This window comes from Marmota marmota, unplaced genomic scaffold (assembly GCF_001458135.2).
Source record: "Marmota marmota marmota unplaced genomic scaffold, marMar, whole genome shotgun sequence".
NCBI classification, from domain to species: Eukaryota; Metazoa; Chordata; class Mammalia; order Rodentia; family Sciuridae; genus Marmota; species Marmota marmota.
Window position 1 is genome coordinate 5,396,162 of NW_025999946.1, and position 13,575 is coordinate 5,409,736.

General features: G+C 47.3%; 1 protein-coding gene across 2 annotated transcripts; it reads left to right on the plus strand.

Annotated features, from left to right (window-relative positions):
- Positions 1-2,028: 2,028 nt before the first annotated feature.
- Positions 2,029-12,789, plus strand: Synpo2l (synaptopodin 2 like). 2 transcript variants are annotated; one of them, XM_015504631.2, is made up of 5 exons: positions 2,029-2,368; positions 3,769-3,920; positions 4,349-4,863; positions 9,010-10,054; positions 10,131-12,789. In XM_015504631.2, exons 1-5 carry the CDS (start codon positions 2,264-2,266, stop codon positions 11,257-11,259), a joined length of 2,946 nt encoding a protein of 981 aa, XP_015360117.1. In that variant the 5' UTR covers positions 2,029-2,263; the 3' UTR covers positions 11,260-12,789. The 2 variants fall into 2 exon arrangements, with proteins under 2 accessions (XP_015360117.1, XP_015360118.1); XM_015504632.2 differs by lacking the exons at positions 2,029-2,368; positions 3,769-3,920; positions 4,349-4,863 and adding an exon at positions 6,096-6,318.
- Positions 12,790-13,575: the final 786 nt, after the last annotated feature.

Sequence of the window (13,575 nt, forward strand, 5' to 3'; positions counted from 1 at the left end):
GAGAGAGAATTTTAATATTTATTTTTTAGTTTTCAGTGGACACAACATCTTTGTTTGTATGTAGTGCTGAGGATCAAACCCGGGCCACACGCATGCCAGGAGAGCGCGCTACTGCTTGAGCCACATCCCCAGCCCGAGACTCTGTTTTTAAGTAAAATACAAAATAGGGTTGGGATGTGGTTGAGTGCCCCTGAGTGCCCCAGTACCTCCCCCGCCCTCCGCCAAAAAAAAGAACTCAAGTCAAGTTCTTACCCAGAATTCTGTATTTTCTATGACTATATCATATACCAAGGCAAACAGCATTAACACAATAAGGGAGCAGCCGGTCCATAAAACTGTAGTCTGATAATCACAGTTACAGCACCATGTTATGTTTTGTAATAAAGAGGTCTCTTAATGGTAAGGCACCTTCATGCAATAGAAATCTAAAAACAAGTAGAGATTTTGTTACTGACATGAATTGGTATATTTACACATGCCTATCTGTGTCCATTTTCACATGGCAACCTAGGTATTGTAATGATAATTTAGCAAACATTTATTGAACACTCTTTACATCAATCATCACTCTGTGGGCTGTTGATGGCACACAGTTCTTGACTCAAACTTTCTCACACTCCAGGCAGGAAGATAAGTGTATGAACAGAATTATACTATTGGCTGAAAAACAAAACAGTAGAAGTATGAACAAGATATGTGTGTTGACCAAAGGAAGGAAGAATTAACTTTATAGGTAGAGAGTTGGCAGGGGATCAGAAAAGACTTTAAGGAAGAGGTAACAACACAACTGAAGCAGAGCTGATCAGAGTTCCTCTACACAGACTCCTCTCTATCCCTGCAGTGAGATACAGATTTCCATTTTGCTTAACAGGTAAATTTGAAATGGAGGGAAAACCTAAATAAACTATCTAGCTTCCTTTGCTTTTAGTTACTTGCTTTTAGTTGACTTTTAAAATCACATATTTATTTTAGAGGTCACAGAGCTGAGATGTGTCATTGTCCCCTACTAGCTTTGTTGTAGATATCACTTCTGACATGTGGGCTATGATGATAATAATTGCTTAGGTTACTTTTCAGGGAATTGAAGGCCACTTTTGCTAAAACTACTTGGAGCTGTACAGGTACTCAGTGGGTGACTGTTTGATCTCAGAAGGCCTCCACTCTCCGATCATGCTAATTCCACCATTTTCCTTACATGAATCCTAAAAAGAGCTATGAAAACTGGTTACATATGTGCAGACCCCTGATTAATTCAATCTCTAATCACCTTTCCCCATGCCTTAGGCCACCTCATGAATAAACTCTTGCTGTTTTCCAAATCTTGTCATTTCAAGCCAGGTTTGGTGGCACATTCCTGTAATCCCAGTGACTCAGGAGACTGAGGCAAGAACACAAGTTCAAGGCAAGCCTTGCCAATGTAGTGAGACCCTGTCTCAAAATAAAAAATAAAAAGAAGGGGCTGAGGATGTAGCTTGCCTTGCATGCACACAGCCCTGGGTTTAATCCCTAGCGTGCATGCACGTGCACGCGCGCACACACACACACACACACACACACACAAAATAAATAAATAAATAAATAAAAAGGGAAAAGGGCTGGGGATGTAGATTAGTGGTAAAGTGTCTCTGGGTTCAATACTGAAGGGAAAAAAACTTGGCATTTTTGTGATTAGTATACTATGTGGCAGGCAAAACAGGCCTGGCATGGTGACAAATTCATACAGTACAGCAAAGGGACACTCTTTCCTGGGATTTTATGGAGCCATTTCTTGCCAGCTCTGGTACTGAGCCCCTCCTGCTCCTGGCTCCTACCACTTTGACATGGGCTTTGGAGGAAAGCAGTTGAGATTAGTCCATGATCATATCAGGGAAGGCACAGTCCCTGAAAGGGTATACAATAGTTCTAGGGCTCCAGAGAGCTAGTACTCTGAGTCCTAAGTTAAAGGCCCATGCAGTAGAAGGGGAGACATGTAGGGCAGAAGTTTGTGCTATAATTAGCTCTAGGAGTAGCACAACTGGGAGAAGAAGAGGAGGAGAGTACAGCCGGCAACTATTTTGAGCACAGCTCCGATTGACGGGACATGTGTGCTGGACTGTACTGATCCCAAGGCCAAGTTGCCTGCCTGCCGTATGTGGTGTGGGGGGGAGGCCTGGGGCAGCAGGAGCAGGACAGCCGGACAGGCAGGCCGGACGGGGTACCAGCGCCTCAACTTCTCTCCCTTGGGACACTGTCCAAACGCCAGGGCCATAGGCCAAGCTGAGCGATGGGTGCTGAGGAGAAGGTGCTGGTCACACTATCAGGGGGAGCTCCCTGGGGCTTCCGACTTCAGGGTGGGGCCGAACAGAGGAAACCCTTACAGGTGTCCAAGGTAAGGTAGAGCCCCTGAAATGCAGTTTCAGGGAAAAGGGAACACTGGGGGATTTGGGAAGAATCATGTGGCGGCCAATGGGGAGGTGGGTAAGCGGGGCTGTGAAAAAGAGGCTGTGGGTAGGTGGGCAGATGAGTAGGGAAGCATGCTCAAGTCTGGAAGAGGGAGTAGTGTCTGATCACAAACTTCTTCTAGGGACCTCCTAGAAAAGAGAATTCCTGGTTTCCAGAGAGTAGAGAAAAAGAAAAGCTCTACTTCAGTTTCCTGTAGCACCACGGTAGCAGAGGCTGGGGTCTGGTCATCCAGTGCTTGCTCTCCTGCGTGTATCCCTCTACTCCAAACTCCAGGAATGTAGGGAAGGTTCTAATTTCTCTCTGACTAAACTGATATGTGACAAGCTGAGATTGTTTCACCCAGCCCAGCCCAGCCCTGCCCTGCCCTTCCTTGCCTTGCCCTGCCCTGCTTTGCCCTGCTCTTCACTGCCCTGCCCTGCCTTGCTCATGCCTTCATTGCTCTTCTTTCCCTAAGTGAGTTCCTTTCTCTCACTAGACAAGACTTTTCGAGGTGCTGGGAGGGTTTTGGCAATATCTGGCCTCTCAGATGAAAAGTCATTACCCTTTTGGTTTCATCCTACAGACTTAGTTTTCTGAACTGTAAAGTATGGGTAATAATAGTACCTATTTCATAGAACCATTCTAAGAATTAAGTGTAGTAACACATGCAGCACAGTACCTAACAACTTAGTAAGAACTCAACAAGTGGTAGCCATGTATGTGCACACATACACACACACAAACATAATCTCCCAGAATCCAGCTGGTCTGGATCTGAAATATTTTTTTTCAGTACTAGGGATATAACACAGGGGCACTCTGTCATTGAGCTACATCACCAGCATTTATTATTATTATTTATTTATTTATTTTCTTAATTTTGAGACAAAGTCTTCTGAGTTGCTGAGACTGGGCTCAAACTTGCAATCCTCCTGCCTCAACTTCTCAAGTCTCTGGAATTACAGGCATGTGCCACTACAGCTGGCTTTGATCTGGAATACTAGTCTAAAATCTTAATTTGTAATGGCACCTGGGATTCCATGGCCTAGAAAAGAACTATTGCCCTTGGAGGAAAATCTTGGTGATATACCACCATTTCTAGTACCTCTTCTACATGGTTTTCTCCAAACCCCTTTCATTCAGTGGTTATCCTGTCTCCCATCAATGATGTATTACTCCCACCAATCTGCATTTTCCCTCTAGATAGTCTTCTTCAGCTACAGTTCTGTGCACTCCCCACCCTCTTACTTTACGAAATAAAATCCTCTCATGTGGGTCCTTCTTGCTTTCCTTTCGTTCTTCTCCCTTTGGAGCCCTCCATCATTTACAATTTTTCCTCCATCTCAGATCCGAAGACGGAGCCAGGCTGGCAGAGCAGGACTCCGAGAGAGGGACCAGCTCTTGGCAATAAATGGAGTTTCTTGTACCAGCCTCTCTCATGCCAGTGCCATGAGCCTCATCGATGCCTCAGGGAATCAGCTTGTCCTCACTGTGCAGCGGTATGGACTCCTCCTTTCCTTTTCCCCTAGTCCAGGAATCCCCTTCTCTTTCTTAGCCCTATGTCTCACTGGCCAGGCTTCAGCAACTAACAAGTACCTATCTCTGCTCATACATTCCTTCTAGAAAATAAACATTTGTGTATGCCTCCCCAAAGTATTTGAATGTATCTGCAATTAAAGGATAGAGTGTCGAGCAGGTGTTTGAGTGATGGATCTACTTCAACCTCTGGCCTGTCTCTTCCTCATCATATTTTCCTCAAAGCTCATATCTACTCACTGCTCTCCAAGCACATTTGCTTCCCATTTTGTCTTTAGATCTTCACTTTATATATAGTTAGTCTCCTTTCTCTTTTCTCTCTTCCCCCATTTCTTTCACATCACTTTAGCTGTTACACAGACTCTCAAGTTCTGTCATCTTTCCCATTCAGGGTAGCAGATGAAGGGCCTGTGAGATCTCCATCCCCTGGGGGGCTTCAGGTGCTGTCACCCTTATCTCCACTGAGTCCTGAGCCTCCTGGTGCTCCGGTTCCTCAGCCTCTTCAGCCTGGAAGCCTTCGCTCACCCCCTGACAGCGAGGCTTACTATGGAGAGACAGACAGTGATGCTGATGGTCCTGCCACCCAGGAGAAGACCCGTCGGCCCCGCCGCCGAGGCCCCATGAGGCCCACCGCTCCAGGAGCCCCACCTGATGAGGTCTACCTGTCTGACAGCCCTGCAGAGCCAGCACCTGCCAGCACTGGCCCTCCCAGCCAGGGTGACAGCCGTGTGAGCTCCCCATCTTGGGAAGAAGGGACAGCCCTTCAACCACCCCCAGCTGAGGCATTGCTGTTACCCCATGGTCCACTCCGGCCTGGCCCTCATCTCATCCCTATGGTGGGACCTGTTACCCACCCAGTGGCAGAAGATCTTACTACCACCTACACCCAGAAGGCCAAGCAAGCCAGTGAGTCCCTGAACCCTTTTTTTTTTTTCTCCTAGCCAGGATCTGATCTCTAAATCATCTCCATATCTACACATTCTACCTATCTCATGCCCCTTCAATGCAGTCTCTGGGACAAGTAGAGAAGAGTGATAAACGAAAGGGGAGAATAATTATTCTCATGGTCCCTATTACTTTTGCTGTTTATACCAGTGTAGCCAAAAGGTACAGGTATCAGTGGCTCAGAAGCCTGAGGCAGGAGGATTGCAAGTTTGAGGCCAGCCTAAGCAATTTAGCAAGACCTTGTCTCAAGTAAAAAAAATTAAAAGGGCTGGGGATGTAGCTCAGTGATAAAGTAACCCTGGGTTCAATCTCCAGTATACACACACACACACACACACACACACACACAGGTGGTTCAGTCAACCTAAGAACATAATAATCTGAGAAAATGGAAAGAGACATGAATAGATAAGAGGTTTGGTGGTGGTTACTGTTGTTTTACTGGTTTCCAGGATGGGGTGAAGGCAGAGGACAGACACAAGCAGGGGAATATTGGGAAGCTGGGGCAAGGCTATAAGGACTCCTTACAAGTGTTAATTGCAGGCATGGTATCAAAATTACCTTTGACATTTGTAAGTTCAATTGGGATTCCTGGGGACTGAGAGGCTATGAGATGGTCATGAGATCCCTAGGAAGTGGTAGAGGGAGGGATCTTTGGCTCCTTATCTCAGGAAGGAATGTAGGCCTGGATAGAAAAAGCCAGTCCCACTTATCTCAGGCTCTTTGCTATTTTTGATGTGAGCTGCAGAACCAGACCTAAAGTGAAATTTTCCCCTGTCCTATGCCTCCCTTGCTCCTCCCACAGAGACCTTTTTTGTCACCTCTGAAATCTCAGGGTTCTCCTCTAATTCTCATCTTTCTTTCCTTCCTTTCACCACTCTGATTCCTATTCCGTATTTTTGGGTCTCTGGGTTTGAGGAGCTAAGGACATAACAATTTAGAGTTTGACATCCCTGAGAGTGTTCAGTATCCCACAAAGAAATTCCAAATGCATGCCCAGGATCCCATAATTATCCCCAGTTCTCATTTTAGCGTCCCCTCCCTTCTCATCAGGCTGGGTGAGACTGTAGTGGCTCAGGGATATTTTTAATCAAGTAGACCTCATTGTCCAGTGGGAGGGGTGGAGAGTAGGGGAGCCAGGTGCTCATGTCCATCACACCAGGACTTATGGGGCAGCCAGAGAAGGGGGGGGGGCTCCAAAAATAGCTTAGTGAGCTCATTCAGCTGTCAGCTCTGGGGACAAGACAAAGGGGCTTTAAAAGTCGTGGGGGATGGATCAAGCTGGTCCTGCTCCAGCCAGCACTGCCTTTCTCGGCATGGAGACCTTTGAGTCCATCAGCCAAGAACCCCTCAGCCAAGCCAGCTGTGACAAATCCCCAGGTCCAGTTCCTGAGCTCCAAGACTCGTTCTATGCAGGTACTATCCTCTCACATTTGAGAGAGTTCTGGTGTTTAGAATGGAGTGTGATGCCTCAATAGTTAAAGAAGGATAGACTTTGAATAAGGTTTATTCTCTTATCCCCTTTTTCTGTTTTTTTTAAAATATTTTTTAGTTGTTGATGGACTTTTATTTTATTTATTTGTATGTGGTGCTGAGAATTGAACCTAGTGCCTAATACACGCTAGGCCAGCGTGCTACCACTGAGCCACAACCCCAGCCCCATCTTATCCTCTTTTTCTTTTCTGTCTTCTTTCTTTTCTTAGGAGAGCATCACTGCCCCTTTTTTAGAATGGGTTGATGTTATGGCCACATGTCAAAGGGGTCTATGGCCACGTGAGCTGAAGAAAACTCATAGGAACAGTGTGTGTGTGTGTGTGTGTGTGTGTGTGTGTGTTTGTGTGTGTGTGTGTGAAAGAGAGAGAGAGAGAGAAAGTTCCTATTATGAATATAGGAAGGCATGAATGTGTGAATCTGTGGGAAAAGATATATATACAAGAAATTATCTGAACACATGTGCAGTTAGTGTCAAGAAAGCTTTGAGGGCTGGGGATGTGGCTCAAGCAGTAGCGCGCTCGCCTGGCATGCGTGCGGCCAGGGTTCGATCCTCAGCACCACATACAAACAAAGATGTTGTGTCCGCCAAAAACTAAAAAGATAAATATTAAAATTCTCTCTCTCTTTAAAAAATAAAAAAAAAGAAAGCTTTGAGAGTTAAGGTCACTCATAGATGACCTTAGCATTGTGTTAAGTGCTAAACTTACTTACATTACTATGTTTAATCCTCATAGCAACCCTATGAGGTAGCCATTATTATCCTCATTTACAGATGAGGAAACTGAACTTCAATGAGGTGAAGTAATTCACCCAAGAACCCAAAACCTGAAATGAACTATGACTCCAGTGCCTATTCTTTCTACAGTACTATTCAGTGTTATAGACGCTCGAATGAGAGAAATGAAAGCCCTAATTAGAAAGGTGATTAGTGGCTAGGCATGTTGGCACTCGTCTGTAATTCCTGCAATTTGGAAGGCTGAGGCAGGAGGATCGCAAGTTGGAGGTCAGCTTTGGCAACTTAGTGAGACCCTGTCTCAAAATAAAATAAAAGGGCTGAGGGTGTAGCTCAGTGATAGACTGTCCCTGGGTTCATTGCGCAGTGCCTTAAAAAAGAAAAAAAAAAAAAAAAAGAACTTGTTGTCTTTTTTTAATTTTTTTTTTTTAGGGCACAATACTTTTATTTATTTTTATGTGGTAGTGAGAATTGAACCCAGTACCTCACATGTTCTAGGCAAGCACTCTACCACTGAGCTACAACCCCCACCCCAAGAACCTTGTATCTTGAGTGAGTGGAAAGTAGATGGAATTTCAAGAATTTTTCAGTAGGAACTGGGGACCACAGGCCAGGCAGTATCCATGTTTAAGGCTAGGTCTTAACAGCAGGACAGCCTCTCCCATTTCCTAGCTCCACCTACCCAGGCCTCACATGGCATGCAAAGCCCTGCCCTGGTTCTCTTTAGCACACAGTCCTTCTGTGACTGCCTGGTGGCAGCAGCCTGAACTCTGTACATTAAAAGGCCTGGCAAAGGCATGGAAATTGGGGGACATTTCTGACCTCCCCCCAAAGAAACCTATTTCATTTCTATCACCATTTTAGAGAAAAGGACAATATATTTACCTGATGCCTTTGAGATATCCTAAAGATTTGGAGGGTTGCCTTGGAGAACGGCACTCTGGCTTTTCCTGACTTTTGGATCTGAGACTAACTACTGGCTGTGAGTAGAAAGGGGTATGGAGCACAAAGGAGTGCCCTGGTAGTTGAAAGGCCAAGATCAAACCTAAAATACTCTCTGTTAGTAACAGGGTCTCTGCAGGAGGAACTCTGGAAAGAAAAGCCACCTGGAGGGTGCCTTGTGTGAATGTATTTAAGTAACTATTTTTGTATGGGCATGTGTGTATTTGCATATATGTATGTGAGGAGTTTATAAGCTGGAATATACCTGAATGAGAGAAAAATACATAAGAGAAAGTATGTCCACGGTTAACTTCCGGTAGACAGATATTCTTGTTGAAATGGTGTATCATGGGAGTTATTTCTATGAGTGTTTACGATATGGACTACATGAGGGAGATGGAATTGACTGAAGATCTCATTGCTAAGAAGCCTTTGTGTCTTGGTCCTAGGGGTAACAGGTGGGAAGAGGGTGTAAATCCCCACCCCACCTAACATGGTCTCTATTGTGGTGGAAAATTGTCCCTTCTCATTTTTTCTCTCTCTGGGACCTGCCTTTTTTTCTTTTCTGCCATGGAAAGTGACACCTCCCCCCTATGTCAGTCAGGAATGGGAGGCAGGTGAGGAATGTGTGTGGGGTGGATAAGGGAACATCTCTGGACAGATAGGGACAGAATAGAGGAAGAGGTATGGTCACAGCAGTCAGGACAGCCAACTGGACTGCCTTTCCTTTAACTGTCCTTGGTTTCGCCTTGCACCCTCCACTCTGTCCCCAAGTCAGAGGACTTTGATTGGCAGGAGGCATTGTGGGGTCTGGCCAGTGAAAACAAGAGGTGGGAGTTGTGAGGGAGATGGCTGGGATGAGAGGTGAAAACTTTGGGGAGCAAGAATAGAAGAGGTTGTAAACCCCCACTGATCAATCTACTGCTTGGCCTCCTCAGAACTGCAACGTGCAGAGAGCCTCCAAGAGAAGAGTGTGAAGGAGGCCAAGACCAAATGCAGGACGATTGCATCCCTGCTAACTGCAGCTCCCAACCCTCACTCCAAGGGGGTGCTTATGTTTAAGAAACGACGGCAAAGAGCAAAGAAGTACACCCTAGTGAGCTTCGGGGCTGCAGCTGGCACAGGCGCTGAGGAGGAGGACGGCATCCCCCCAACAAGCGAGTCTGAGCTGGATGAAGAGGCCTTCTCTGACGCCCGCAGCCTCACCAATCAGTCTGACTGGGATAGCCCCTATCTGGACATGGAGCTGGCCAGGGTGGGTTCAAGAGCAGCCGATGGCCAGGGCCCCGGGCTAGGAGGGCAATTGAGTGAGACCTCTGGCAGAGGGGTCCAGCTCTTTGAACAGCAGCGCCAGCGCGCAGCCTCCAGCATCAAGGAGCTGGATCGTGTGGGTCCAGCAGCCACGCTCAATGGACAGGGTCTGCAGTCACCACCTCGGGCCCAGAGTGCTCCCCCAGAAGCTGCTGTACTCCCGCCCAGCCCTTTGCTGGCCCCTGTTGTCAGCCCTAGACCTTTTCTTCCAGATGGTGGCGCACCGACCCCAGCTCCAAGCATCTTTAACAGGTCAGCTAGGCCCTTTACCCCGGGCTTACAAGGGCAGAGGCCAGGTACCACCTCGGTTATTTTCAGGCCCTCAGGCCCCAAGAGGGCGAATGAAAGCCTGGGAGTCCTCAGCCCAGCTCCACCTCCCTTTGCGTCCTCTCCACAGGGGCCCACTTCTCTGCCCAGCTTCACCACAGGGGTGTCCAGCCTCGCGCCCGCCTCAGGTTCCCCCAGCATACCACGCTCCTCGGGCCCTGTGACGGCTACCAGCTCCCTGTACATCCCAGCCCCCAGTAGGCCTGTTACACCCGGGGGCGCCCCAGAGTCCTCCGCTCCTCCTAGCGCAGGTGCCATGACCTCCACTGCTTCTATCTTCCTGTCATCGCCTCTGCGACCCTCTGCGCGCTCAGAGGGGCCGGCTCCAGGCCAAAGCTGGAGGGACCTGTGGGTATATTTAGAAGTAGGAAAGATTAAGGCATTATATTTGAAGACAGGATGGATGTCTTCATAATTGAANGCCCTCCAGCGCTCGGGAGCAGCGCATCTCTGTGCCAGCTGCCCGCACCGGCATCCTGCAGGAGGCCCGGCGCCGCGGGACCCGGAAACAGATGTTCCGGCCAGGAAACCAGGAGATGAAGAACTCGCCCAACCCGGAGCTGCTATCCCTGGTGCAGAACCTGGATGAAAAACCCCGGACCGGCGGTGCTGAATCTGGTCCCGAGGAGGACGCTTTGAGCCTCGGAGCTGAAGCCTGTAATTTCATGCAGCCACCAGGGGGCAGCAGTTACAAGACCCTGCCTCACGTGACACCTAAAATTCCGGCTCCAATAGCTCCCAAGACCCCACCCCCCATGGCTCCTAAGACTCCACCCCCAGTTGCTCCGAAACCGGCATCTCGAGGGCTCCTTGATGGGCTAGTGAATGGGGCGACCCCTCCAGCTTCAATCCCTGAGCCACCAAGGCTGCAGGGCAGGGGTGGGGAGCTGTTTGCCAAGCGGCAGAGCCGGGCCGACAGATATGTAGTGGAAGCTACACCTGGTCCTGGTCTTGGCCCTGGTCCTCGGCCCAGAAGTCCATCTCCTACCCCCTCGCTGCCCCCTTCATGGAAATATTCACCTAACATTCGTGCCCCACCTCCTATTGCTTATAACCCACTGCTTTCACCCTTTTTCCCCCAGGCTGCCCGAACACTCCCTAATAAGGCTCAATCTCAGGGGCCTCGGGCAACCCCCAAACAGGGCATCAAGGCTCTGGATTTCATGCGACATCAGCCCTACCAGCTTAAATCTGCCATGTTCTGTTTTGATGAGGTTCCTCCAACTCCTGGCCCCACCTCCTCAGGGACCCCCAAAACTGTTCGAGTCCAGGAAATCCGCCGATTTTCCACTCCGGCACCCCAGCCCACTGCAGAGCCCTTGGCTCCCACTGTGCTTGCCCCTCGAGCAGCCACTACACTGGATGAGCCCATCTGGAGGGCAGAGCTGGCCTCAGCCTCTGTTTCTAGCCCAATTCTTCCTCCAGAATCTCCTAGGAGTCTTGGAACCACCCCTAGCTCCTGTAGTTTTCAGGTGGCCAGGCCCAGATTCTCGGCCATCAGAACAGGATTACAGGCTCATGTGTGGAAACCTGGAGCAGGGCACCAATGAGCCGGAAATAGGTCCCAAGACCATGGAGAAGTGGAACATCCAGTCTCTGAAGTGACTTCTCCTGCCCTATCATACCCTCAAGCATCAGGAGGTTAAATTCCCTCCAACCAGAAATAGTTTTGGAGTTAAGTGTCCCATCCCTAGCGTCATCCTGACTTTCCCATCTCCCTGCTGCTTTCCAACCTATTATCTCTGCTTTGGTATCTTTGCTTCTCCTTGTCTCTGTATTTACTTGCCTGGAACTCTCTTTATCTCCTGGTCTCTCTATCCATGTGCCTCCAGAGGTCTCTATTTCTTTACATTTGTGCTTCCTCTGTGGGTCTCATTTTAATGTTCAGTGAGAAGCACACAGAATGTAAGTAACACTGGGACCTCAGGCAAGGAGCTCCCCACTAACAGTCAGCCAAGGGACTGAATTGACCCCTATTTGTCTACCCACTCCCAATTTTCATTCTGCTTTCTCAAGGTTATCTGGCATATTCCTAGGTATGTATGTGTGTATGCCAGTATGTGCACGTGTGTGTGATCAGGATTTGACCTGGCAAGTGATCAGATATGCCACAGATGTGCTCTTCTGAGACAAAAGTAAGAGGGGAGGTCTAAATAAAGACCTTATCTGGGTCTTTTCCTTGTGCTGACAGAAGGGTCAGATATCCCTACATGGAATCTAGCAGGGAGAAAGAGCTACACTGAAGAATAATTCCTTAGCATCTGTAGCAGGTGCTACATCTTGTGAAACTAATGGAGTATGACAAGACTGAAGTACTGGGACAATTTGCATAGGCTAAGGTAGACCAGGAATAGAACTAAGAATTCTTCTGTTTCACTGCATTTCACAAAATTAGCGATTAGAGGTCCATGATGAGCAATTCAGTATTCAGGAAGTAAAAGAGAGAAAGAGGGAGAATTTCCTCTAAGAATGAACAAATTATTGTCTTCATTGTTTCATAAGCCTAAAACAGAAAGAAAGGCTGGGGAGAATGAGATAGAAACCAGTTGCAGAGCAGAAATGAGTGAAAGTGATTGAGCCAGAGAGAAGCATAGAGAGGGCAGTCTTGGCAGAGAAACCCCACAAGAAGCCAACTGTGAGCAAGAGGGGGACTGAGAAAAATTTTGAGGAAAAAGAACGTATTTGTTAAAGTGAAGTGGGTTGTGGGATGTGGGATGATAGTGAGAGGGAAGCATGAGGGTGTGTGCTGAATGTTGAAAGAAGAGTTTGTGTCCATGCTATCTCCCATGAGTCTATCCTTCAGTTTGTCTTCTGCAGCATGTCATGACTATCTGGGAAAGAACAGGGAAATACCCAGAACCAAAACCTCTTTTCAGTCCTACTCCATTCCTAGCTTGTGTTCCTTTTCAGCTTTAGTTCCTAATTTCCGATCCTAGAAGAGTATGGATTCACCTCTCACCAAGACTACCACCAGCCACGTTTGCTGTTTGATCTGGAAAATGATCATTTCCTTTACATACAGGGTGTGAGTCACAGTCCTTTGGTTTGTGCACAAGAATAAACTTATGCCCCATACTTTCTATTGCTGTCATCTCTTCTGATTTTATACACAAATCCTGACCCCACCTTGATCGTCTCTGACCCATTCCTCTAATTCAATTTCAAATTTCTATTTCCAATCCTGCCCTCCATTTTTCAGTCCTTTGCCCTTCATTCCCTAGTCTTTTACTCCTATCAAATGTATCCTTCTTTGATTTAGGCACCTCCACCTCTCCTCTTTATTTCTTCTCAGTGCAGTCTCCATCAGATTTCTCCTCCTCTCCTTCTACTGCTCCATACTTTTCAGGCAAGGAAATTGTGAGAAGTTTGCCATCAACATTTCCTACTTATAGGAAACATCCATGTTAAACATTCTCTGGGAATTAAATAAAGGGATAGTAAAAGGTGAAAGATTTATATGAGATAAATGAAGGAATAGTAATGAATGAGAAGGGAGAGTGAAGAAAGAAAGTTGGAGGAGCGGATTGAGGCTAATCGAGAAGGGAAGGCATCAGAATCCGGAGAGACTGAGAAGGAAAGTGCCATTGCTCCAATTAACCAGCAGAGGGCATATTTGTGCCAATAACTAGATGTTTGCAAACACCAGAGACCACAGGGCTAAATAGCCTGTCTTCACCCACTAAAGCAGTTCTAGATATTCAATCATACGACATTAAACTTTGAGTTTGTTTTTTAGAGGTGATGATGAAATCACCTTTTGATACTTGTGTTTCTTCTTCTAAGTTGCTTCCTTGTGTTGGGAAGGAACAGAGGAGGAGGACTAAAGATGAAGGATCTGGAAGCATAGCTGGTCTGGACAGAAACCA